We start from the raw sequence: 26,597 nt of genomic DNA, 5'->3' as shown, positions 1-26,597 counted from the left end.
ACAGCAGCACGGCCACAGCTCCAGCCTGGAGAAGCACCCGGGGGCAGAGGAAATGGAATTAAAAGTACTGAAATGCCATAAACAGGAGTGCCCTTCCTCCAGCAGTGTCACTGGTCTCTGCTGTATTGCAGTGTTATCCCAAGGTCAGGACTGTGCAGGGACTCAGGGACATCGTGGCCCGTCAGAGCCGCGGCCTCCTCGGCCATGTGGCAGCTGCTGAGGGCTCTGCAGCCCTACCACAGCCTGCCTTTGCTTCTCCTGATGGTCCAGGGCACACATCTGTGCAGAGCAGCAGGCAGGGTCACCCAGTCTGACTCAACTGCTGCTTCGTGTTTCCTGTCATCCAGACATCTCCCTCACAAGCCTCTCCAGTCTCTGCTTGCCTGTGATCACTGCCAGGCCCTCAAGCACTGGCAGTGCCCCTCTCCGGTCAAGTACTGTCACCCTCATCAACCCTGAGGAGAGGCAGGTTTAACAGAGCACACTGCCAGAAGTGTGCATACAGCTGGGCTGTAAACAAACGTATTCCCTTGTTATTTAGCCATTTTTCAGACATCTCTAGTTTTGGTTGCTGACTGTTCAACCACTGTCCTCAGCTTTTACTCTTCTCCTGGCAATAGCCTTGAGCTTTGACTGCAGTTGCTATTTTAGCTGCTTTAATATTACATAAGCAGAAAATGTTCTTTTTAAAGGCGTCAAGTCTTCTTGCTCCAGGCCCATGTCAGTCATTCAGAATTATTATTATTTACACAAGGTCCCTGCTGCAGTAAGTATCATACAGCCACAAGTAGCCATTTCAGTGAGCTCCCTCCGTGTCTGAGCCTAAGCTACTGCCAAGTTCTCAAGGGTAAAACCCTGCAGAGGCCAGAGAATTGCTGCTAGGGACAGAGCAGCAATACGAATTTCATTTTGGGTGATGGCTCCTTGGTGAAATTTGGCAAATAGAATTTCAGACTCCAAGCAGGGTTCCCTACTGCCCAATGAAATACTAGCCTGGCCTTTCTAAAAGCAGATCAAGAAAGCACAGTTTTTTGCAGTAATACCATTTCTATTTACTGCAGTCTGATTTACTAGTTTGCAATTTAGGGACAAAGCAGATAATTCAGTTTTAAATTATTTTTTTTTTTCTAAATAGCTGTGCAACTCCTTCTCTACAGTATGTGTAGCACTTTGGGCTAGAGAACTCACTGCACTTGCCCCACTGGGATGTGCCTTGAAGGCCTGAAAAGCAGCACTTAAAAAGAGAAAACTGGGCAGCAGATTTCTCATTTCTCATTTGATGGCAAGTATGCAGCCAGGGCTCCTGTAAGTACTATTCTAACAGCACTGGCATTGCTCACTGCTGTAAGCAGCACTGGGGAACACTTGTAATGAACTCCACAGTGTATTCTTACATACAATCTTCCTACTCATGTGCTTCATGTGTAGACAGGAAAAGGTAGAAAACCCCTTCATATAGGGAAAGAGGAAAAAAACAGTGCATCTATTGTGGGGTGCACCACACGGGCCACCACCTTCACAGGCATTTCGTAGGACAAGACTTGTGGCTGAAAATTCTTCTCTTGGTGCAGATGTCCCTGAAGTTATAGGCAAATGAAAAGTGAAATGTGTTCCTAAAAACTCAATAGTATAGGTGAATCAGTGCAATTACACTATACTCCCAGAGAGCATGACAAAATGACATCACCTTTTTTTCCCCATACTACGTCCAATCTGCCTTCTACTCTTAAATCAATTTCTTAAATGTCTTGAATCAACATCTTGGATCTTTTGCTGCTAAATTAAACAGCGAACTCTCTGGATTAGAGGAATCATATCTTCCATGTTTCTATTCCCTTCCCTTCTCCCTGCAGCACCATCAAGTCCCAAATCTAATCATTGTTACAGTATACCCTGGTAGATGTAACCACGGACCAGAAAGGGATGATTGTTTCTTCATGGTGGTAATGGTAACATCCAGACCAGCACTGGCAAACGTGCTTGTGGTTAAGGGCCAGGGTAGGAATATGCCACTGTGCTCCCTTCAAAGTCCCTGCTATGGTGCAGATAGCCACCTTGCCCTGGCATCCTCCCTGTTCTTGCTCCTCTGATGGTCTGGATGTTTTGGGCCTCCAGCAGTGGGAGGCAGTCAGCTCCCAGTGCTGATTCCAGCCCCTTCCCAGCTCAGCAGCAGCAGCCAGATAGACCCATCAGTCCAGAAGCAGAAGGCTTATGAGGATTGCTTTCCAGCACACTTAGTAAGATGAAAATAATAGCTCCAAGGAAAATGCATCCATTTTCCTTTACAAATCCCTGGTGTGGAAATGTTTTAACTTTTAATGAAGTCCATCTGTGCAGAAGTGCTGGCTCTAAAGGATTTACAGAGACAAGACACTGGTGTAGCCTGCTACTTCCTCCTCCTGTTTTTCCATTGATATAGAAAGCCCTGAGCAGTGCCCAGATACTCCTTCTCAGCACCCAGTCTCTTCCTTTGTTAGCAAGAAAAGTATAAAGATGCTAATGAGCCTGTGCTTTCTAACACAGCCCATTCACAAAGGATTACCTGGGAGGCTAGGGAAGGGGAGAATATGATCAAAAACATAAATCCCCAGAGTCAAGAGACAAACAAACATTTGAACTATTAGAAAAGCAATAGGCTGTAAACGAGAGCAGGCAAAAGCAGTCCCAAGAACTACACAGACTGGAAATTAGTGCTGCTGCTCAGCACTCAGCCATGCTTCCCAGGGAAGTGGACGACTGCTTGAGTATTCACTACAATGAGGTCAATCATTATAAAACCACCAAGCAGTGGCAGTGCAGTCCACAGACTTAATTTCCACTGTAATTTAGCATTAATTTATGTCTCCTCTAGTAAACATACAGGCACTTTCTAAAGATCCAACTACAAGTCACTGATGTGTCTAATGACAATACTGTAGGACTATTGCAAAAAGAAAAAATCAGGATTTCTATCCTGCAACCCAGACCTGAGAAAGTAAGATATTTCTATTTTTTTCCTTGCATTAAAGAAATAATATACTGTTCTTGGTTTGGGTAACTTTTTGAAGTATTTAACTAATGTATTAACAGTAAGACCTATTTTTTTGTAGAACATTTGCTATCAGAAACTGTAAGCAAAAATACCATCTAGGACCTAGTATGCACAGGAAACATCATCTGATAACGTCATCATAATTTATGGGGTGTCATGTCGTAAATATACAGAAACACTTCATCAGGATCATGTAAGTTGGCGATTCACATTGTAAAGATTATGTGCAAGAAAAAGGCTTGTTCCAAACACTTATGTGTAAAAAAGTGACAGTTAACAGCAAAACATATGTCAAAGAACATGCTTTTGTTGGTGAACATGAGGATCCTGTCACATGTGCAGACCACCCAGAGCCCATGCTTAGCCCCAACAAGACAGATGAACCTTGTGAGCACAAGCCAAGTGTGAAATCCAGTACACTCCTCAGTCCTCCGGGATTCATTTGCTAAACAAAGAACGTTCATTAGTAAGAAATTGTAAAGTTGTTAAGAAGAGGCTTTTCTACCTCTTGAAGCTTTTGTGCCTTTTTCAGCCACATGTCTATAGAAAATAGAACATTGACAGTCTGAGCATGTCACAGGAAGCAAAAGCATCCCAAATACTGCAGCAATACAGCTGGATATCCACATAAACCTATGCAAGAACAGCCAACCTGGTAACTAGAATCCTTTCTCTCAGAGAGCAAAGGGTCAATCTGGGATGAGTTTTAGTACAGCTTGCCTGCAAAATGAAATTGCAAGAATACAGGGAATTTAACATCATCCATAAATACTTTGTGAGAGTGAAATGAGTGATTCCACTGCACAGATATAGCTTCATCTTCTGTATATGCTTAATTGGATACTTCAGTCTTCCAAAGACTCTTACAATCCAAATTACGCTGCAAAATAAAAAAGCAGTCCCCCATAATAAGAAACAAAAACAATGCCAGAAGCCACCCCTAGAAGCAAACACACAGCATGAGAAGACTTTATCATTCTCTTGTCCTCTTTCCATACTAACCCATGCATACACAGCCTCAAGATTTTCTTTCTTTAAATCAGAGGAAGGAAGAAATGAATATGAGATTTTATTATTAGTCTGTTGATTTACTATATGGAAATAAAATCTGGTTCTAACTTCCTAATAAGCACCAGCAAAAGAACATTCTTTCTTTTCTTGGGAAAACCCATAACTACATTTCCCAGGGGCTCCTGACCAATGACTCTGGTTCTACAGAGTTTCATATGAAGCAGCATTTTTTTATTCTTGCTGAAATTAACAGAAAGTGTACAGGGAATTTAGCACTTGCTTCTCTCCAAGCTAATTCAAACACCTTCAATGTAGAGCAACAAAACTGCCAGGAGACTATCCTAATATAAAACCTAGTTATTTTGGTATGTTGAAAACAGTTTTAAATTGGCAACATAGCATAACCATTAGAAAAATTGCCTTACATGAATTGTGGCTAATTTCCAGCAGGTTCCCAGTGTGAGCCATTAATACCCTGAGGCTCAATCATTGATGCATATAAGATGGATTAGGACAACTCCAAAAAACTGTTCAGTTTTTAAAGGTACACATTCCAAAGCAGAGGCCTAAATATTGGCTCAGTATAGCTGAGCACCTCTGGCTGGTCAGAGCATGACTAGTTTTACACTACTCCACCAAAGGTTAGTTTATGCTGAAAAAATTAAGCCATGCCTTGATCCCAATCAAGATAACCATGACACAGAAGTTAAGGAGCTCAAGAGAGAAAGGAATTCCCATTCTGCTCATGTTTCAGTATTTTACGTAACACCATATAAACAGCAAAAACAGATTTGCTTTGTGAGTCAAACACAACGTAGATCAAAGATATCATTGAACTTGCTGGTTTTTGAACAAAAGACCCCATCACCCAATCCACAGTGTAATCAGGGCAGAAGGCAGGGAACATTCTCCTGTCACTGAAAACCATAGAGATTTCAGGAAGGAGGAGAATGATCTCCTTGGGTGGAAGCTGCTCTTACCTCGAACATAAAGGTTGGCTGGGGCAGAGTAGCGGGTTCCTGCACTGTTGGTTGCAACACATTCATATTTGCCTTGGTCTGACTCCTCACTGTTCTCTATTTGCAGAGCTCCTGTACACAAACAAGATGAAACAGACAATTCAGGTTATGGCAAATCTAGTAATCAGACCAACAGCCTCTGAAAAGGAAGGCCATGCCCCACACTTTTAAGGTATCCTCCTGGATAAATATTTCATGATGTTCCCTGGACCCATAAGATACCAGCATGCAGCCAAAGGTACCCAGTCAGCTGTTAGAAACTTGTGAAATTGATTATTGTTATTTTTCTAATGTGCAGGGAACAAATTACTGATTTATTTCTAACCATCCCAACCACTTCTATTTTTTTGCTTCAATAAAGGAAGAAAACATACACATACACACACATTAATTACAGCTTCATATGGGACTCCTGCCTAATAAAAGGACCTTTAATAAGTCTTTAATCAAAACAGGCAAGCACCAAGCACATTTAACCATAGCTATTTCTTATCTGATCCACACAAAGCCTAGCAAACACTCAACAAATTACAACTTTCCTGCAGAAATTGGCAGAGTCCCATCCTTCCCACCTCAGCACTCGTCCTTGGTAATGTCTCACAAAGACAGCTCTTTTTGAGAAAACACTTTGCCTTTCGTCAACTTTTTTCCATGTTAGTGCTCTCCATATTTTTTCAGATTTCATCATATACAATACAACAACATTAGAAAGTTAGTCTGAGACATGAAAGACACCCCCCAACACAGTACACCCTCAATGCTGCACAGTGCTCATGTGAAGGTCACCCTCCCTTTGTCCCAGCTGTGCCTGCTCTCCCAGCTTTGGGTCAGGAATAGCTGTTTATCCCAGGCTGCACATTCCTTGGGATATGACCTGATCCCATCCCCAAAGTGCCAAATGCATGAGGGACTCATGTAAATAATGGCAGTAATTGTCAGGGCACACAGAGTAGCAATTTACATGGGGAACCTGTACAGTACCAGTGATGTGGAAGTGAGCCATGGTCTAAGCTGGTTTCCTCTCAGTCTACTCAGCACATTCCACTGGTGTCCAGCAGCACTCAGCCTTTCATCCAAATTCATGCCCAGCATAGATGACTGCACAACTGGTCACATCTAAACTCCCTTAACTGGGCTCCATATGCAGACTAAAAGATGGAGATGCAGAGAAAGAAAGAAGCAGGATGCATATGACAGCAACCTGGCACTGCAGGAGTGTGTGGCCCCTGGCCAGACACTGAAGTGGCTGCTGCTCAGCCTGCTTTCCCCAGGCATTGTGGGAATAATTTTTTAAGTGCCTCCAAGTGCTCAGATTCTGCTGGTTAGTATTGCCTGCAAGAAGGGAACTCTGCTCACAAACCATATACCAAACTAAAAAATGTTAACCCCATTGCTTGTAATGATCTGAACTCATTTCTGCCTGCCACGGTTGAAAATGACCACTGAGAGCTGCACTGAGAATAGCTGGTGAAATTGCCTTCTCCCTTCTTGCTGGTTCAAGCTGCAGAGGTCAAACTCAGTTTTTCTTATCATCAGAACAGAAGAAAAACTAATGTGAATCAACCACTGCCACCTACATTATTTAGAAGGATAAATTGAGACTGTAGCATAAGCCTATATGTCATGGGGAAAAATGAACTTCCCTGGGTTCTGCCATATAATAAAAATGATGTACAGAGCCCTCCCTATTGCTGCATTAGTGTGGAAATGAGGCTAGACAGAGAAAGCTCGTTTGCAAAAAGTATTTCCACCTACTAACAAAAGGACCTGCCAGCTTGCCTGGCCACGGCACTCTCTGGACACCCGCAGGCTGAAGCCTACAGAACTCTGCTGCTTGATTCAAGGAAAAACAGTGAATTTCTACATCCTGTCTGGGAAAAACATCTTCAAGCAGACAGCAGCATGATAGGCAGTGGAGCAGGACAAAGTTTGCCAGCATTGACAAGATACAGAGAATCAGAGAATCTAGAAATGGAAAAGACCTATTAGGTTACCTCGTGCATCCCTGGGGGCCAGGGCAGGATAGTTCCCTATTGTAAATGTACTTGTCTTGTGTCCAATTCCATTTTAAATGTGCCAAGTGATAGGTCTTTCACCACTTCCTCAAGGAATTGATGCCACTGCCTGGTTATGCTCTCTGTCAGGAAGATTCTCTTGGAACTCACCATATATTATCCCCCCCTTTGTAATTTCTGCTTATCATTCCTTGGGCATGCATGTGCTGCAGAGCTCATTCCAAGTGCTTCCATCAAGCTTGTCTGGAAAAAGCTGTCTGTTGCAAAATATACCCAAGCTTAATAAAAAACCCAACTGGCTGGGCTGGAAGCAGAGACAGCTTCAAGTGATAGTAGTGTCTGCCTGAGAAAAAGTAAGATCCCTAGATAATTCTGCTGTAAACATATGACCCTTTTAGCCATTTAATACATATCACTGGTATTTTTTTACCCTTTACACTCGTGATCACCATGCCTCTTAAATGTCAATCAAACTGTTTTTCATCTTTAGGGACCTCAATAGTGGAAAGAAAAAAAGAGTATGAAGAAAATGAGAGGAGTTTCAAAAGAAATGCTGTTATTGCCTGTCAACACGGACCAATTTCTGAAATCATACTATAAACATGCAACGCGTCAGCAACTTCCTACAAACTGCTCAGGGACATTGGGCAAGGGACTCTGGTTTGTCTGGGTTGGCACAACTATTCAAATTAGGGTGCGTCAAGAGGAAGACAAGAACCCAAAGCAGAAGGAAGTTAACACAAACCTTTCATATGAAACAGAAAGAAAATAGGTTCTGCAATAAATCATCATTAGACAAACATACAGATCCTGCAGCATAACTGACAGCCAGCAGAAACTGGAAGGATCATGGTAAACTGATTGCACTCAGCAGGGCTGTAGGGGTTTTTTTGAAGGACAACCTATAACTAAGTGATGGATCCAAGAAAGTGTAGGGTGTCTCAGAGAACAGAGATTTATGAATAAAGTTAAAAAGCTCAGACATTTCTGGATTTAGAAAGCTGGAGACAGACATGCATCTGAGACTTGGGAAAAAACTTCCTATGAAATGCTCTCAGCCCTAGTTCAGTGATCCCAGAGAAAGAAAGACATCATCTCTTGGAGGGTTCATGTCTAGGCTGGACAGGACACATAGAGTACAGGAAAGTTAAGAGCTGAGTTCTGAGTAGCATGTTTCCCTGAAACTCACGGAAGCTGCATCCAAAGATGCTCAAAAGCGCAGTGAATTCTTTGCCTTGACAAGTGCAAAGGATCTGATTTCTATTCCTAGCCCTGTCAACATCTCATAATCTTCTGCGCCTCTGCAAACCAGGGCTAGAAAGGCTGATTTACTTTTATTCATTACTTTGGGATTTATGTTGCATAAGCTGCTGAGTGAGGACTCGTTCACACAGGATGTTACTGCAGACTTCCCACATGGACTCCCCCAGTGCTCCTGTGCCAGGTGCCTTGTTCCCACTTGTGTGGCTGAGTCCTGACGTGCAATCAGACAGCAGGGCTTTGGTGGATGCATGAGGACCATCTACCAGGACATGGATACAAGCACACAGAGGAGCAGTGAACAGCTTGTTTGGCAGCTTGGGGGGCTCTGCAGCAGCACACGCACATCAGAGTGAAACCTGTCCCTGCTGAGCACCACTTGACCCCCTGCTGCTCCTCTGCAGCAGGGCTCCAAAGGAAGAGGGAACAATTCCTCACCACACTGCCATGTCACACCAGTCTTGCTTGTGCCTCACACCTGCTCCTGATAACACATCTCAGCTTATCAGAGAGCTGACAGCTCCTGAGAAAAACCCTGGCAGCTATCCCGTGCCAGGGAGAATGGTGACAAGGCAGAGTTTTCTAGGGCTGAGGGCAGGAGTCAGCCCTGCTGACAGACAAGCATTCCTTACTTTACATTCCTTATTCCTCTTTACTCTGTGCTGGTATCTTCTTGCCAGCCTCTCCCTTTCCTCTCCTAGTTTTGCTTTTGCTCTTTAACTTGGGCACAGACAACAGCCCTGTTAGCAGCTTTCCAAGATACTTATCTATTCAAATATACTTGTGCTCAGGCAGAATCATTAGTTGCAGTGACAGTGCTTAAAAGAAGCATTTAAAAAGTGCCCTGCACAGAGAAAGAGTGGAAGGCAGATCCTGATAAGGGACGATTTTTGGCAGTGCTGGGTACTGTTGTGCCATGGAGGGCTTGTCACTCTCTTCTCCAGGTGACAACTCAAATGTAAAAGGCTCTGAGCTGCCATACAAATTGATCTCTCTGAAATCCTGCTCCATAGCTCATTGGGAGCTTGTGCTCTCTTCTTCCAGAGAGCACCACATGGAGCCAAACACTAGAGCTCCTGGGGCAATGCTTTTCTTTATCAATTCAGGTTGGAGCTCCATCCCCAGCAGTGGGAACAGCTCTTTTTCTCTACCAGGGCATTCACAGCCTCAGTCCTCTGGGCTCACAACCGAGGCTGACTTTTTGCCCCGGTTATAAAATCAGACATGGAATTAAATGCTCCTCTAAGCACCCAAGAGTCAGAGAAACCAGGCTGCAGACACAGCCCTCATCTAAGGAAAGCACTTGTAATGCAGATGCAATGAACCCAGCTACCTGACCAGGGCCCTTCCTCTCAGCAGAGGCAAATTTAGCCCACCTGCACACTAGAGCACATGGCTATCCTAAACCCCTCCCTTTTCTCTACCCCTGCTTCCCATCAGTTTCTTTCACAAAAATACTGACTTATCCTCCAGCAGTATTCTTAGCACCCTCTTCAGCCAGTTCCCTCTTCAACAAGTGCTCAGGTGAGGGTCTCAATCCCTTTTGCTAAAAATTTCCTCCTAGGGAAGGAGAATTTCTTGAATAAATCCAGACAGCTGTGCAGTAGGGTCAGAGACAATCCCAGACCAAATAATGACTCATAAATGTGAATATGGTGGACAAAGAAACAATGTGAAGCCCTGACAATGGGAGAGTTGGACTCTGACATCCTGGCTGCTGCCTGAGATAACAAACACTTGCTGTGGGAGCTGTGAAAAAACACCAAACCATGTGAGAGTCACTAAAAATGAAAATAAGCATTTCCCACATTCACTATTTTTGGTAATTTATAACAGCAGCATCTCCCAGCTGTTCTAGAGGATTGTACCTAGCCTCCACAAGCTATTGGCACTGCCAAATATGCAAAACAAGGTAACTACAAATGTATTTTCATTGTTAGTGTTCATTATGGTTATTATGCCTGCGAGGATGGGGATTGACATACAAGGGGCCTGTTCTGGATGGCAGCAATGCTGAGAAATCACTCTTCTGAGCACCAGAGGCAGCTGCTGATAGTACCTGACTGCTGCCAGGAGCTGGACTCAGGCAGAGAGGGAGGGAAGGAGACCCAACATTCTCGGCAGCGTGAGGCCTCCTCTTAGACAGGAGATTTTCAGGATGCTCTGATCCCTCACTAGCAGGTACCGGGAATCTCGGGGGACTCTGCCTCAGAAGCAAAACTACAGCACTGTCAAAAGCACAGTAACACCTCTGTGTGCTTCTACAGGGACATGAGTCAATCTGAATGTGACAGTAAGAAAAACGGCATTACAGGCATTTCCAGGCACTACCCCACCCAGCCTCTCCCTGACACTTCTCCTACAAGCAGATCTCATTTTAAAATTGTTTTTCTTTTGCTTTCCTTTGGTGACTGGAAAAGCTCAAGAAACAGAAAGAAAATCCTATAATACACAAAGTACAACCAAATGTACAAACACATCCTCAAAAAGAGACAGCAAAATTCTTTTAGCTTCCTCTAATCTCTTCGGATAGCTTTACGCTCCAGCTCGCAGGATAGCGTTGAAATAATGGAGCTATATTTAAACCAGTTCACTTGGGACTGGAAAGGTTTAGCTGCAGCTATACACAAGTTGGTGCGGGTGTTTACCTGGCTTTCCAGACAGCTTCTGACACCCAAGTGAGCTGATCTAAAGTTAATTCAGACAGACCTCTGCTACGCTGACGTCTGCAAGAAGAAATACTCTTATGTATAGGAACCTCTGATATTTCCTGTGGTGACAGAAAAGTAACAAATAAATCTGACTGGAAAGGGATAATGCCTGAGATGATGATGTTTCTTTACCTCCTGATGTGCATCCAATCTAGTGTCAGCTCAGTCCAGCACCCACTAGAAACACAACTGCATTCTCCTCTCTCTTACAGCCCAGACCAGGAAAATGCAGCCAGGTTTCACAAAGGGCTGAGTGAGTTAAATTGCAGAGAAATGCTGGAAACCAACATCTTACATTCTACTTTCAAAATATAAATGGGGCAGAACTTGCTTAAACATGTATTTGCTGATACTATCTGTGGGTCACCTTAAGAAGCCAGCTCTTGCCTAATCTGACAGGCATTTGCCAGCTCTATGTCTTTCAGATGAACAAACAGTGATTTCAAGATTAAATTACTATCGGGGGCAGTCCCAGAGGGGTAAAGAGTGAAGCTACAAATGGAAATTCTGAATTATGGATGGGAGTTCCTCCCATTTAAGGGAAGCCAGAGATGTCTTGGACAGAAAGGACCAAATATGTGTGGGCTAAGGTCAAAAGCGTTTGTTTAGAGATAAAAATCTCTTTGTGTTTGGAGGGGTGTGTGGTAGACTATCTCAGGTCATCCTCTGTCTAACCACATGCTGTTCCCCCTCCAGGTGGGCTTGCCACTGCTCTGACAGAAATGCCTTGGATACCATCCCAAGAACACCAGACACACAACTCCTAGCAACACAGTCACAGCAGCAATGAAATCACACCAAAACCACCCCTTCCCCCCGAACATTATTACCAAAAGGGTTCATTTAGAGTAATTAGTTCACCCTTCCTTTCAGACCAAATTAATGGATTCCAAAGCATCAAACTTACCTTAATGAGGAACAAGAGTGCAGCTGGGTATAGAACATGGCAGAACAGTCACTTCTACATGGACACAACCTCACCATCATAAAAGCACTTTGATCTAATCTGTCATTATCTTTAGAAATTCAGTGACCTCCATTTTAAATAAAAGGCATCAGGCTGACAGAAATCCTCTAGGAGAAGCCAGAGAGCAGCACGTGGCTTCTGTTTGCTCTCACAGAAATGTCATATTTGACATTCAAACAGGACACATATATTTTAAATAATGTCAAGAACACTCTTAAAATACCTCATCAGGACTCAAATGGGGGTGGGAAGGGGGTGGGGGTGCGGGAAACTTATGTTTTATGAAATGGATGGTTCTTTTCACAGAGATGCCATCGGTTCCCAAGCAGGACGTATGGAGCATCCATGTGGTTCTGGTGCTGAGTCACTAATGCCATCAGCTAGGACGGGCATGCAGCAAAGCGTGCGGGGAGGCCCTGGGATGGCTGCACGCTCAGCGTGCTCGGCCGGCAGCTCACAGCGGATGGCGAGTTAGCATTCCATCTGTCACTTCATTTTAGCATTTCCAGTAGAAATAGGAGATGAAGAAATAGTTTTAAGGAGTTTGTAACATCACAGCTGTCAATCTCCAGTGTTCCAAAGGGAGGAATGACAGATACGTAAGCCCATTCATATAAAAATAAGGTTTGCAGTCTTCTTCCCTGACCTAGATTTGCTACAAAGGCAACTTAATGCAAATACATATCAAACACCAATTCACATTTACTCTAAGATCACTTAACAGGAGCTGAAAACATTAACCCCCAGCAACAGAACCAGTTCCAAGAGTAAGATTATTAACTTCCAGCAGTGATTCAGGGAAAAGAGCGAGGAAAAGGGAGAAGGGGGAAAACTGAACGAACGAGGTTGTGTTGATTTATAGGTAGCAGTCATTCTGTCAAGAAATCCAGAGGTCAATCAAGAGGGGTAACCAAAATCACAAGAGAATTCAGAAGGGCCTTAGCACATAACGCTGATTAACACACTAAAGTTAATCTAAAGAGACAACTTTGAGTGTTTAGGCTAGAAAAAACAACACTCCAATTGGAAAGTATTACTGGTGCACACAGGCTGTGAAAACTAAAGGGACTGTGCACCAGACTGGGCTGGGCTGTCAAACCAGGGCTGGGTTTAATTAATGAGGGCTTAAACAGCCAGACATGCTTCTGATTTATCTATTTAAAATAAACCTTAATGATGCAAAACAACATCAGAATGTCCAGCTCAGAAAGGGGAGTCTGGGTCAGTGGTTCTCAACTATGCCATCACATTAGAGGGTGAGTGCATGAGGAACACAAACACGCCTCTTATCCCAGAGCCACATTTGCTCAACCTTTCAAGAATTTTTCTCTTTCCATTTATAGTTTCATGACCATCAGCAGCAGCACAGATGAATTTGACTATTCTCTTGTGAAAATGTTACCTCCATACACTTACACCAAAGCAATCCATCTAAAACCCCCAAGACACAAGACCTCAGAAGGTCACAACTGTGTGGGAAGTACAGAGACTTTCAGGAGCTGCAATAGATGTCAACTCTCCTGTGGTGGAGGCCTGGGAGCATCTCCCAAACTTTTGCAAACTTTCCGTTGAATAACCCCCTTTCAACAGTGCAAAATTGCAATGGATGAGTCTACAAGAAATCACGCTGAAACCCAACTGAAATAAACACACTAGTGGGAGAGTGCAGATGAGCGAGAGCACTGGCAGAGTTAGGGCTGAGAGTAAAAGCTGGAGATGAGAAACACTGGAGGAGAAGGGACAAGGCAGACAGGAGATGGAGTGACGTGACAACTGGAGGCACATTTCAGCATTCTTACCTCTGATCGGTGTACCACCTGGTGAGGTAATTTGAATGCAAATAAGATTAGAGAGAAGCATTAGTACAAAGAGGAAAGGAAGAAAATTATAACTAAAAAGCAGAAAGTTTTTTTAAAGCTAGAATTTGTATTAGCGCGACAGGAATAAACAAAAAGAAACTGATGTGCAATAAAAGTCAGAGTGACACTCTCAGGAGGTTAGTAAAGCTTATTGCTTTCAGGAGTGCAGCATCCAGCCCTGCATCTTGCCATTAAAACCCCCACCCTCACGAACTGGGGCCAAACTAAGCTGCCAAGGTGGCACTGCTGGCTGGCCTCACCACTTGCATTCACCCACACCAGTGTTCAAGCAGTTGAGATGGAGGACACTTTGGGGAGATGGTGCAGTGCCCCTTCATTCCTCATACAGAACAAGGAGGGTGTGTCCTGGGGCTCTGTGACTGTGAGTGTGCTGGGCAGGACGGGTGGAAAGCGCATGGCTGCGGGCACTCGGTGCAATTTGGCTTTGAGGTTAGAATGACCAGTGGGACAAAATCTGCTCGCTTAAAGACATTAAACTAAAAGGAAAGTGTAATAAATCAGTTTTGAGTCATTCTCCACATTCACATAACCCTTACATCGGGTTCCCTCTGGCAAAGAAATTGGTGTCATGCAGAATTAACTTTACATACAGAAATATTTCGAAATGAAGTGGTTTCTGGTAACGTTACAATGGCACGCTAGCCAGACCTCTGTTGTTCCTGTCTAATTTGGATGTCTGCAGAAGAAAGGAATCCCTACCCTCTTTATAAGGCACTGGAGATAATTTTACATGCTGTAATGAAGAGTATCTTATAAGGAGGGCTTCTCTGGGAGTAAGGTTAAATTATCCTGTTGCAATAATCTTTAAAGGTTCATTTTATGAGGTCAAGGTATTTAGCAAGTGGAGGCTCCACTGGTCAGTGTCTTGAGTTCAGTGTACAATCAATACTGAAGCATGATGGAGAAGCTCCAGCTGGGCAAATTGGCAGGGAACCCTTCTAATCCTCACTTTTGTCCCCTTGGTCTTAATTTGCACATATGAAGGCTGTTAGTATAAGGGAGAGATTCATGCAAATTTAATCTGTAGGCAGTTCATGGTATGTGTTGGTTTTATGCAGATTTGTAGGATCTGAATACCAAGCACTTACCAAAGAAAACTGAGGAGTTTAAACAGACAGAAAAATAGGGTTAAACAGGACACAGTGTGTCAAATCATGTTCAGTGTATTGATTAATAAATACCAGTATGCATACAAGAGTGTCGTGTATCTCAGATTTACAGCTCATTCCATTATCCACAACAATGATCACCCAATGGGAAAGAAAGACAGAAAAGAATTTCTGTAAATACAAAGAAGGCATATTTTAAGCACATTTAACTTGCCTCTTAAAAAGTAATTACAATATTTATATTTATTCTTTTTCTTTTCTAACTACCCTTCCTTTAGGCAGAGTCCCTTTTTTGAAGCAGGAGCGCAACTCAAACTACTCATTTTAGCATTTTCCTCTGCCAAGATGACATTATACAGTTTTAACTTTATATCTCATTATATTTTCTGATGCCTTCTATCCAGAGATGACTGAAGCATCAGGAAAAATCTTGCAGAGACTGAAGTTGTGGGTAATCTCTCTCTTGGAATAATAATTTGCTGCTTACTTATGTATCTTAGTAACTACTGCTACTCTTAACAGAACAATTATACCCAGAGATATTTGCATGGAATAGCACAGCCATGGAAAACAGGGTTATTTCTTTTTGCCTGTTTGGAAAGTTTGCCAAGTGACAGTTTTGCCCTGTTTGGTCAAGGGCATTCCTGCTCTAGTGTACTGTGTGTCCCCCACCCCACCTCATCCTTTCCAATTTTCAGAGTTAAGAAAAGCATCACCACCATGTGTCACTTCCCATGGGAATGGTGCAACACTTTGAGTACAAGCCCAAGGGCTGAAAACATTACATCCTTATCTCTCATCTGGCTGAAATAGGGTTTGTTGCTCTGTCCTAGAACTGAAAAGATTTGCAGGAAATCTTTTTATCTACTCCCTGCAGAGGCTCAACTCTTTCTCTATTATGCAATTGTCCATACAGAGCTCTAGAAGCAACTGCATACTTGAAGCAGATTCCCTAAAATGTTAAATGTGGCCAGCTAAATTTTATGAGTTAAATCCCAATCCTCCTGCTCCTGAATGCAATCCAACCCTTGTGGGAGCAACACAGAGGCTTGCTGTATTTACTGCAGTGTTTGTTCCATGTCTCTCTCACCTTTACAAAGTTAAGACATTCGCTTTTCACTCAGAGGACACCATTTACAGAGGGTGCACAAGGCTTTTCAGTTGGACCCCAAATTTTCTCATCCAGAAGGAACAAACTGAAGTTTCCCTTTATTCTTCACATCATTTGATGATTCATCTCTGGCTGTTGTCCTTTCAGGGTGTCCCTCAAAGGGACAAATCACAGCACACAGGCCACAGAGTGCCAACATAAGAGAGTCCATCAAGTGATGAAGGTGCCATCACTCAAATGGTTACTGAGACCAACTTGTGCCCTGTGATCACCAGGCTGCTTTATGCAAAGGGCACCCCAAGATCAAACTTCAAACCCAATTCCTTGTGTTTGAAAGGTTTGAAACGCTCATAAGGAGGGAGAGTTTACTTCCTCTTCTTGATACCAGACACTGAGAAACACCCCTTACATTCAACTCAGTCAGGAATGAGTGCTGGCCCTGATATTCTCTGTGTACTGGAAGCATCCAGTCAGACACCCAAAGCAAGGAAAAGCATAGGATGATACACTGGAAACCCCCCTGGGGTTATTTGTGTCAGTGTTTCCCAGTGTGGAGAATTCTGTTGGAGAAGGGACTTCACTCTGCTGACAAACTCACCACAGGCTTACTGACACACCACTTCCTTGTAGGAAGCTAAACCACCAAAAAATCACTCCAAAGCAATGTCAGCAGAGAAACCAGGGCTCGTGCTAGCAGCAACTGAGCACTAGAGCAGCGCAACACTGAATCCCAGAGAGAGAACTCTGACAGTGCTTTTGGCTACTTCCTAGCATAGGTTATGTGGAAACTCTTTCCAAAAGTGAAAGACTACTTGCCACCAGATGCCACCGGGAGTCTGAAGGTATTCCACAATTGCTGTGTGCACCTCACACAGCAACACCCAGGTGTGCAGTTAGGTTCTTCCAGGAGACAAAAATTCAGGTGTCAACTGGCTGTTGTTGGCCACTATATTGCTTCAACCCTTTTCCAGTCAGTCCTTTCTGAGAGAGCATCCATCTTGTGTGGGTTCCCTGATCCTTTTGGATGAAACCACCCAATCTCCATTCTTTTACGTTGTCCTTACATCTTGTCCAAGTCAATGCCTATCTGATGTCTGAACTCAAAGCTGTTCCTTGCTAAGAGCTGAACATCTGCTGGATACTGACTGCTGGGTATTATCACTGGAGCAGGATGAGGACATCATGACCACTTCACTGGGACAAAGAGGCACCACCTCTTTCTGCATGTTAGCCCTGTGCATGTTGGGTATTCCTTTTGCTTCCAAGAAAGTAGTGTTTCTACTGATAGGATCAAACCTAAATGAAAATGCTTGCTGGTAACTCTGAGAGCCCAAATGCAGCAAGGTGATATGGTGAGCTAGCTCCCACTGCTTCTGTGTTAGAGGCACCTTCACTTTTCCAGAGAGTGACTGAAGTCACCTGCAGAGTCCTCTCTGATACTTTACTTGCACTTAATTGTCTGGAAGTCACACTAGGGTCTAGGGCATGGTTCTGTAATTGAGTTAACTGAAAGTGATTAAAAGAGAATGATACTTTTTGTAATACCAAGTTCTCTATTGAGAGATGTTCTCTATGATGAAAGATAATACTTTCTGAATTTCTGGTGTTTCCTTACATGGAAAAACTTATGTTAACAGTCAGAATAGCAATTTATTCTAATTTGACATTTTGTTCATAGGTTTTCTGAAGAGCTAGGTGGAAGAGCAATTCTCCAGCTATGAAAATCACTGGAGACATTCAAGAGCTTTGAGAGTATGAATTCCAACTGAGTTGCTTTGAAGTCCTTTAGGAGCTTCTGATCCAAGAATCTGTACAGAAGAACTGTAAAGCATCAGCACAATCTGATCTATACTGCGAGAGCTTCCACCACATCATTAACTGATTTTAAAACATGGTTAGAGGTGCAGCATTGACTTAGGCTGCCAGAACTCATGTGTGCCACCACTTGCAATACTACAGTGCCTGGACAGTTTTAAAATCAGTTCAGCCAAACAAATTTTAAATGTGTTAGCATGCTGGGGAGGTTTCTCAGCCCAGAGCTGGCCTTAGATCCTGTGTCACTGACTGAGAGGCAATGAGTGAAGCTACACACCCCGGGGGGAGAACAGGGAGTTGTCCTGAGTCACTGCACTTGCAGAACAGCAGCCTCCCCACAAGAGGCGAGAAGTATTAGCAAGATGAACAAGGGAGAATTTGCTACAACCAGAATGAGTCAGAGACCTTGCTTTTGCCTTGATCTAGGAAAATAGAGATGAAACCCTGTATTTATTTGTGTTCTCATCTCTATAGCTATTAGCCTAACACTTACTTGCAAAACTACCCAAGAACTGGATTTAAAACGGAATTAAGCTTTAGTTGGGAAGAAAAAACTAAGCAATGCTAAGAAATAGTTTAAACCCCCTCCAAATATAGAGTTATGATATCAGAAGGTGTAATAGGGAAAGTGCATATACACACATACAGATATAATTACTAAAAGAGGGAGAGTAGGATACAAGGCAGATTTATAAACTCTCCATTTGCTCCTGACAAAAACACCAGTTTGCTGGGGTTAAAAAAGTCCATGATGGTGGCTTGGATGTCTTAAACCACAAACTTTAGTACCTTGACAGAAGATGAACAGAACTCTAGAAACTGATGTTCAGAGCCCCCTGGGGCACATGATCTGACTGCATGCAAGTTCAAAGACCTGCCTGAAGCTCCCAGAGCACTGCCAGCCCACATAACTGTGAGTGTCAGAAGAGAGCACCTTTCCCAAAGATGCTGCTTCTTTACCTCTATCTAACTATTTATACCATACTAGGAGCCTGAAGACACAGAATCATCCCTCAACCCTCTCTCTACATCAGACTCCAAAGCTGCTTTGACCTTCGTGACCTAAATTTGGTACATCTGAATACTAATATATTATGTACTCATTGAAGGTCGGACACTATATACACAGTACTGGGCTCACAATGTGCTGCAGCTATTTTAACTATATTACATCTGTCTTGCTTTTATTGGGTTTTAATTAAACGAAATTAAATGAGGGTATATTAAGATTGAGATAGTATATACTGACATTCATGCAGATATGCCAGCCTGACTATAAGATATGATCTTAATGGAGCAGAGACTTTGCAAACTATTAAATTCTACCATATAATGAGGCATCTATTTAAATACTCTTTTCTTTGAAAAGCAACTCTGCCCAACTATGGTGTAGTGTTGGAGAGCTCAATTAACACCTTGCAGAGTGAATGGGAAACTGCTCAAGCCATCACATTGCTCATACAGGGTGCTGCAGTCACTTAAGTGGGACTCAGGCACTTCAAAGTGCAGGCTCTACTTTATGACCATTACAAATACAGGAAAAAACCACAAATGCAAACAAGGGTTGCATCTCTGGCCCATGAGAAGCTGCAAACTTCATACTCCCCACTCATGCCAGGGTGGAGCAGAGCCTTGGTGAATCTTGCCATTATAGCACCAGATCCCTGAAAAGAAAAACTTCAAATTCATATTTGGAAATCTCTTGCATTGAACTGTAAAAACCTCCCATACTACATTAGAGAGTTAATCAATTTCTTTTGTGAGTCTGAGGATGTGTGTTGCTCATTGATTTCTAAAAGGTTCCCTTGACACCTCCCTTGGTAATTACTGTGTCTTCCGCAAGCAGCCAGCTCTAGAGTTTGAATCCCAGGTGAAATATTCAATTGAGATGTTGCTGAAGAACAGCAAATAGGAATCAAAACTTGGACACTGTGACAGGCTTTACTAGTTTGTTTTTAAACTTTCTGTCTCACCAAACTTGTGAAGCAGCTGGTAGAGAGGCAGCCAAGTGCCTGTGAAAAGGAGGCTGGAGAACGTACAGCAAGTGCATCAGAGGCTGCCTTGCTGCTCATTTATGGTAATTTCTGATGCTGATTTAGTCAGCTACGAAGTGAAACACATCCATGTGCACTTTCCTATTGCGCTTCCTAAAGCTTCTCAGAATAATTAACAAGTGTGATATTTTCTTCCAGCACAAACAGATCAAGATTAAACCATGCTGTGGGGGAGATAAGCTAAAGGTCACTGGGAAATTTCATAAACTATAAATGCATTAGTATAATTAGCATTCACTGGTACATCAAGGTGGGATCAGGAGTGTCAGGCTGGGTTCTATTTTTGCTGAGAGTGATGTCTCACTTACCCACTCCTCCAAGTACAAACCTACTTATCACCCAAGCATCATGAAATGTATGCAGAAGGCTCCTGCTATGGAGAAATGTTTCAAGATGTTCACCTTGTTTAGAAGATGGTGATTCCCTGGCAGCAGCACTTGTAACAAATAGCTTTTGAGTCTCCACAGATAACTGTGGCCAAACAAGGCAGTCTGCTTCATATTTAAGCATGAGACCTCTCCAGACCAAAGTTGTTCCAGCTCTGATCCCTTCTGTACTTTGTGTAGGGCACTGGGGGCTTTTTCCCCAGACTAAAGCTGCTGTGTAGTTGTGCTGTGCCTTGTTAAACAGCCACTCTAATTCATACTGTGGAGCTCCACTTCATCAGTGACTAAAGCAATATTTTAATTTCTTTAATTCTCTAATAGGCCTTACAGTCCTGGGAGATTGAACAGTGCAGTAGAAAAACAAGAATTCCTTGCTAAAATGAGTGCATTCTTAGCCACCCCAAGAAATAACCATCTGTATTTCAAAAGCTAGTATTTGGCTTGTCACACAAAAAAATAAAAAATAAATGGTATATTTCAAAACTGTGTCCATTTCCTTTGAAATCCACAGAATTGCTGCTTCTTGGATTTTTCTTTTGCTTGTGGTGTCACATAGTAAGGACGGCAATGAGCTCAACGGAAAGCAGAGCATTGTCTTGCAGAGTGTGTATAAGGAGTAAAGTTGCATATGACCAGTGATTGTAAAATCTCAACCACTATGTCATTATCCTGATTTGCACTGTGCTCCTATTAAAAACACCTGAGACCCACTGAGTTGGTAGTGAAATGTCTGAGCCTACCAAGGATTTGGGGCAGTATCAAGACGGTCTACCGAGGAAGGTATCCAGGTGATGTTCCAAAAGGCACGTCCACTCTAATAGACATTTTAACAAGCCACGATACCCTGCCAGAGAGGATCAGCTCCAAAAACCGCTTTTACATCGTAAAAGAAACAAGCTCAGAGCAAACTGACATTTGGGTTTAGAATTGCATTTCAGGGAAAACATAACAGCAGCATGTAAAGAGAAAAGGGAGGAAGAGTGAGGAGGCTGGGAAGGCTTACTTGCTTCGCTACCTTACCCGAACGGAGCTGCTTGATTCGCCCATTGCTGGTGGCAGTGTCGACGGGCAGGAAGTCCTTGAACCAGGAGATTTCGGGGTCAGGGTTCCCACTGGCAGCACAGAGCATCGTGGCTGTGCGGGCCTTCTCCACCACCTTCAGCTGCGGGCCCATGTCGATGGTCGGGAAGCCAGCTGGGAGGTGGTCTTCTGCAAGAGAAAAAACACACAAGGTTAAAGAGAAACACTCCAGCCTAGCAATGGGACACAGTTGCAGTGACAGCAGTGCCACCCTACAGCATCTGTGCCTCTGCTGGAAAACAGCAGCCTGACTTCCCTACTGAGAAGGTTATCAAGCCCTTAAAGCACATTAGGCTCTATAATGAGCATTCATTACACCAATAGAAGCTTCCACTAAATTTAACTCCATTTAAATCAATTGCCTTGGGAAACGTTCATAATTTTCATTGATACGTAAGCTCTATCCATTGTTGTTAATAATTCAGTAAAAGCAGGTATTTGACTTTTTGTGGGAGGACTGAATTGAAGGTAACAGACAAATACAAAGCCAAATAGTTTGAGGCATCTTGAAAAACAACAACTGAACAATAAAATCCCTTAGAAAGGCCCAGAGAGGCCCACTGTTTTTCTTTTTTCCTTTTTTTTTTTTTTTGACTTGCATCATTCTGTCACATTGGTAGGATAGACTGTAAATTTCTTTCTCATGCTTCCAAATCTGATTCCGAAGGCTTTTAGAAACTAATGAATGTAAAGCTAATGAGCCACACTCTGCTCATGAGCTGCCTGGCCAGACTGTGCTGTGGCAAGCTCCTGGTGCATTTTCTGGGCTGTAGAAAGCGACAGAGGTGTGCAAGAAATGGCCAGTGCATGCTCTGGCATGGCTTACCACAATACTGTGAAACAAAGCACCCCCTTAACCACTGAAATCATTCATACAGTGGGTAGAAAAACAGTTAATTGGGTTTGTTGCTGCAGAGCACGCTCAGGTAGGCTGGGTGGAATACATTAGGCAGCCTTCACTGATAAGCCAAGGCATGCTCCAACATCATCATTCAATAGCAGCTGCAGAACTGAGCTCACTTATTCATTCTGTGGCAAGATGTACTGTACTCTGCTAAGCCTGAACTGCAATCAAAAGAATATACTTTTGCAGAAAAAAGAACTTGAAGAATATTAAGAAGCTTTTAAAGCACCAGAAACTCAATTATTTTCAATATGTTCCTTTTCCCCCTGTTTTAAGAAACCTTAAGCAAACTTCTTCTTTGGCAAAGTCTATTCTGCAAGGCTTCCAGCCCACTGCAGTGTTTAAACAAACAAGACCTTAGCATCTTCCCAAGTCCCAGAGGAGTCTGAACTTGCTGCAATCTGATTTTTCCTGCTATCACTGCACATCTGTACTCCTCACAGGAAGATACCAGCAATAGGTCACCTCAGGTGCTTCCTGCTACCTCTACTGCCACACCTGCAGCACCACATGGCCTGTGGTAGCTAATCTTGCACATGTCTACCTAAGATCTCTAGAGAATTCCCAAGACCCTTGACTTGTTTGCACATCAAGACTGTAGCACAAGGCAACATCTGCTAGAAACAAAAAAATGCCTGGGAATATAATTTCAATGAGATTGACTATGAAGCATTCAAGGTTTTCTACAGGAAAAAAGGCTCCTGATATTTATTAAAAGCACAAACTGTATTTTGTCTCCCAGATCGACCTCCTGAGAGCCTCTCTCATCATGAGCAAACATAAATGGAATTATTTATTTTAAATGGAAGGTACTATGAAATTTAGTTCCTTTTAAATTTGCTCTCCATTGATTTTCAGAGACAAAAGGTACATAGAGCTTAACTGGAATGACACCAGCACCAGCATTCAATAGCAAGCAACAGAAGCACTCAATACTGAGCAACCACAATGTATACTCCTACATGGCTGAAAAGAAACAAAAGAAGGGTACACACAAAAGTACAACATAGTACAGACTTAAAAGCAAAGGAAGATACATAGAAAAAGCAGTAAATAAAGACAGTCCCTTGGATTAAGGAAGGCCAAGTTTGCTCATAGTGCAGCATCTTGCCATTTAGGTTATTGAAAACAGATGTTTACTCTGGGGAGGCTGGAACCCTGAAGTGATCTAATCTAATCACCGCGATTATCATTGACAATCTTTTCTGGTTTGCACAAGATTTTACAAAGAATGCACTGAGCAAAGTATCACTCAGTTAACTACATCCAAAGTCTGTGTAGAGGCTTAGCACACAGCTAAAAGCAAACCTGAAACAAACCAGCATTTGTACATGAAATCTCTTTCCTGTCTGCAATGATCCCTGACCACAGACAGGAGAGAGACTGGAGAGTCCTTCACAGTGTCTGATCCACAGGTACACGACCAGTCTGCTGCACTGGAGTGACTGCTTAATCAAAATTAGCAGTTTGTGATGAGCCACAGACCAGTAGAAATTACACTTTCTAACCTTGACTTCAGGGAGTACAACAGACAGACACTGATTACAAACACCCAGCAGCAAAGCTGCCTCTGCTCTACTAGAAGTCTTGGCTCAAGCCTTTTCTACACTCTTGAGTTAAATTCAAGGCTGCTCCCACACCATCTACTCCCTGCAAGACCAAGTCCTTACAGAGCCCAGGTGAGAACACTGGGCACTCATCAGCTGAACAGAGGAGCACAGGACTCACACCCCACGCTGTGCTGGACACAGACAAGCACAGCCAACCATGCAAGGTTCACGCAGTGCACAGTCTTTCCCTCTTAACTGCATACAAGCCCCAAAACTATTGTGGCAAATGACAGTAGTAGAGAAATGGCGCGTCCTTTATAGTCAGAGCCACAGCACGTTTCGTGGGCTAGCACTGGTACTGGTACAGCCCAGTTTCTGTGCATGCCTGGAAGAACTCCAGCAAGCAGTGCTGGTATGCCTGCATCTACCAAGCAAGGACTTGCCTGATCCCTTGTCAATCAAACACAAAGGCAGCACTGGTGTTTAGAAGCAGCAGTGTGATTCTAGGAGGCTGTAGTCCCAGGTCACATCATTGTGTGATGAGATGCCTAGGGAAATCTGACAGCTGGTCTCTGATGACACCTCAGCCACCCAGAGGCTGGAGTTCACCTGCTGTTAGTTCCATGGTAGCTTCAGGGAACATGTGCTGGGGACAAGCTCAGAACATCTGGGGATATAGCTCAAGAGGAGAACAAGCACCTTCTCCAGAAGTGATCCAAGGTGTCCCTGTACCATCATGAAATGGGGAGCCTCAACCACTCCAGGTCTCCCCTGTACTGTGTGTCTCTGGCAGACCTCCAAAACCCTCCTGGAAAAGAGTGGCTTTGGATCAAACCTGAGCTGGCCACACCATAGAGCCCAGCCCAGAACAAGCCCACACCTGCCCCGTCAGCAGCACTCCTGGAGAGATAACAGGGCTGTGTTCCAGCCAGGCCTGGCTCTGCTGACTTCACTGGGACTGCAAGGGATGTGTCTGTGCTCAAACACTACAGACCACGATAGCAGTTCAGAGCTGCTCCTGCCGTGCCTTGCCCTCAGGCAAAAGTCTAATCTGGGTATAATTATGAGGCTCAGTCATGCCTCAGCTCCTTTCAGCCCTTGCTCGCTGTACTAACTTGTCTGCACAGGGAGCTTGTCAGTAATAGCCAACCTCCTATTGCAGCCAATACGAGGATACTCTTATTTGAGAAAATGAGGTTGTCAGCACTTGGTTTTATTTGAGGATAGCCAGTGTGCCTTCACTGCACATTAGAACAGGCTATGAATCTGCTTTCAAGTGCATACCATCGAAACCAGTTTTTATTTCTGGGTTTCAGGTACTTTCAGAAGGTAGACATTAGGTTAGAGCAAGCAAAATGTAGGCACAACAGGATTTCTGGGGGCACTGCAAGCTCTAACTACCTCCATAGTGTAGAGCAGCAGCAGCAGAAATGACAGAGGAAAGCAGGAATTGAGGAGAGAAGCAGGAGGAAAGGAGAGGAAAATAAAACAAGAAAAAAGAACAAACGAGTGGGTTTGGCAGTTACAAACTGAAACTTAGAAAATCCACAACCAGGCTAAGGTCTTGCTAGCAGCAGTCACCAAGGAGACAGGAATGTCCCTCTGGCATCTAGCATGACAGCATGGGCAGAGGATATCTCCTCTCACTTGACAGCTCCCTTTGCTAATCTTCTTTCTGAGGTGACAGAAATCTAACCCCTGCTCTCATACAGCTCTTTTGTGCCAAAGATTTCTCATCTTTAAGGGAAAAGCTAAGGTAAGAAACCTTTCCCACAGCCCCAAAGTGGAGTGGAGACCTCCTTTAGAGCAGCTACAATTACATGGCTTGTTCCCCAGCTCCCCAGAAAACTACCTTTCCTGAGGATGCTGCTGTGAGAGACATACCCCTCGGTGTGCCCTTATTTTCTGCATCACTCGAAATATCAAGTGATGATAAGGGATACAGAGGCAATTGCAATTTACGTCTTACAAGAAGCACGGATCAGCCCCAGCATGGAATGGTGTGTAGATAACAGCTGCTTGCAAAAATGGCCTGCAGAGGAGTCTGTGGTGAGCACAGCTGTTGACAGCTGAATCCTGCAGGATTACCCCCAGGATTTTGCTGAAAACTTGTAATCTCTCACAGGACAGAAAACTTGGAGGAGCTGAATATCAAATTGCTAGCAGCACAAACACTGTACAGCACTCACTGCTCTTGCAGCAAAGCTGTTGTGTTTTGGGGGATCATATCCTGACTTGGCACCTGTAAAACCTTCCCCCTACCACTGTTTATTTCCTCTGTGTCAATGTAGGAAATGGTATTTTAGAAATGATAGTGCAAACTGTAAACACGTTTATGGGAGTTATTTGTCACATTCTTCTTCCTATAAAAGCCAAGCTTGCTTACTATCATGAGTCCAATTGTTCAGACTGCTGAGGGAGAGTTAAAAAATGATACCAAATATAATTTGAAAATAGGAAAAAGTAGCTTTTCTATACATTACAGCTACAGCTGCGAGGGTAAATCTCTTACAATCTATCAAAACCACTGCCCCACTGGAAGGGGTGCTCTCAACTCCTTTCAAGCGAGATATTGGGCCTTATCCCCACACAGGGCTGGAAATGGCTTATCTGGGCCACTGGCTGCCGCCAGCCTCCATCAGCTGAGGAACTTCCAGATCAACATCAATTTAAGGGTCTCGGCAGGGATGATTA

At 43.5% G+C, this 26,597-nt stretch overlaps 1 protein-coding gene across 13 annotated transcripts in view; it reads right to left on the bottom strand.

Moving 5' to 3' along the window:
• Positions 1-26,597, bottom strand: part of PTPRF (protein tyrosine phosphatase receptor type F) — a 374,918-nt gene that overhangs the window by 85,064 nt on the left and 263,257 nt on the right. For 7 of the 13 annotated variants that reach the window (XM_054515797.1, XM_054515801.1, XM_054515800.1 and 4 more), the window contains exons 6-7: positions 21,390-21,578; positions 5,023-5,133 (exon numbers count right to left, since the gene is read on the bottom strand). In XM_054515797.1, coding sequence (XP_054371772.1) covers positions 5,023-5,133; positions 21,390-21,578 — 300 coding nt within the window. Of the gene's footprint in view, positions 1-5,022; positions 5,134-13,813; positions 13,832-21,389; positions 21,579-26,597 lie in introns of all 13 variants that reach the window. The other 6 variants (XM_054515796.1, XM_054515799.1, XM_054515805.1 and 3 more) reach the window with 1 other exon arrangement.

The sequence above is a fragment of the Molothrus ater genome, chromosome 9 (assembly GCF_012460135.2).
Source record: "Molothrus ater isolate BHLD 08-10-18 breed brown headed cowbird chromosome 9, BPBGC_Mater_1.1, whole genome shotgun sequence".
NCBI classification, from domain to species: Eukaryota; Metazoa; Chordata; class Aves; order Passeriformes; family Icteridae; genus Molothrus; species Molothrus ater.
Note: the sequence above shows the minus strand (reverse complement) of the source record. Positions and strands in the feature narration are given on the sequence as shown.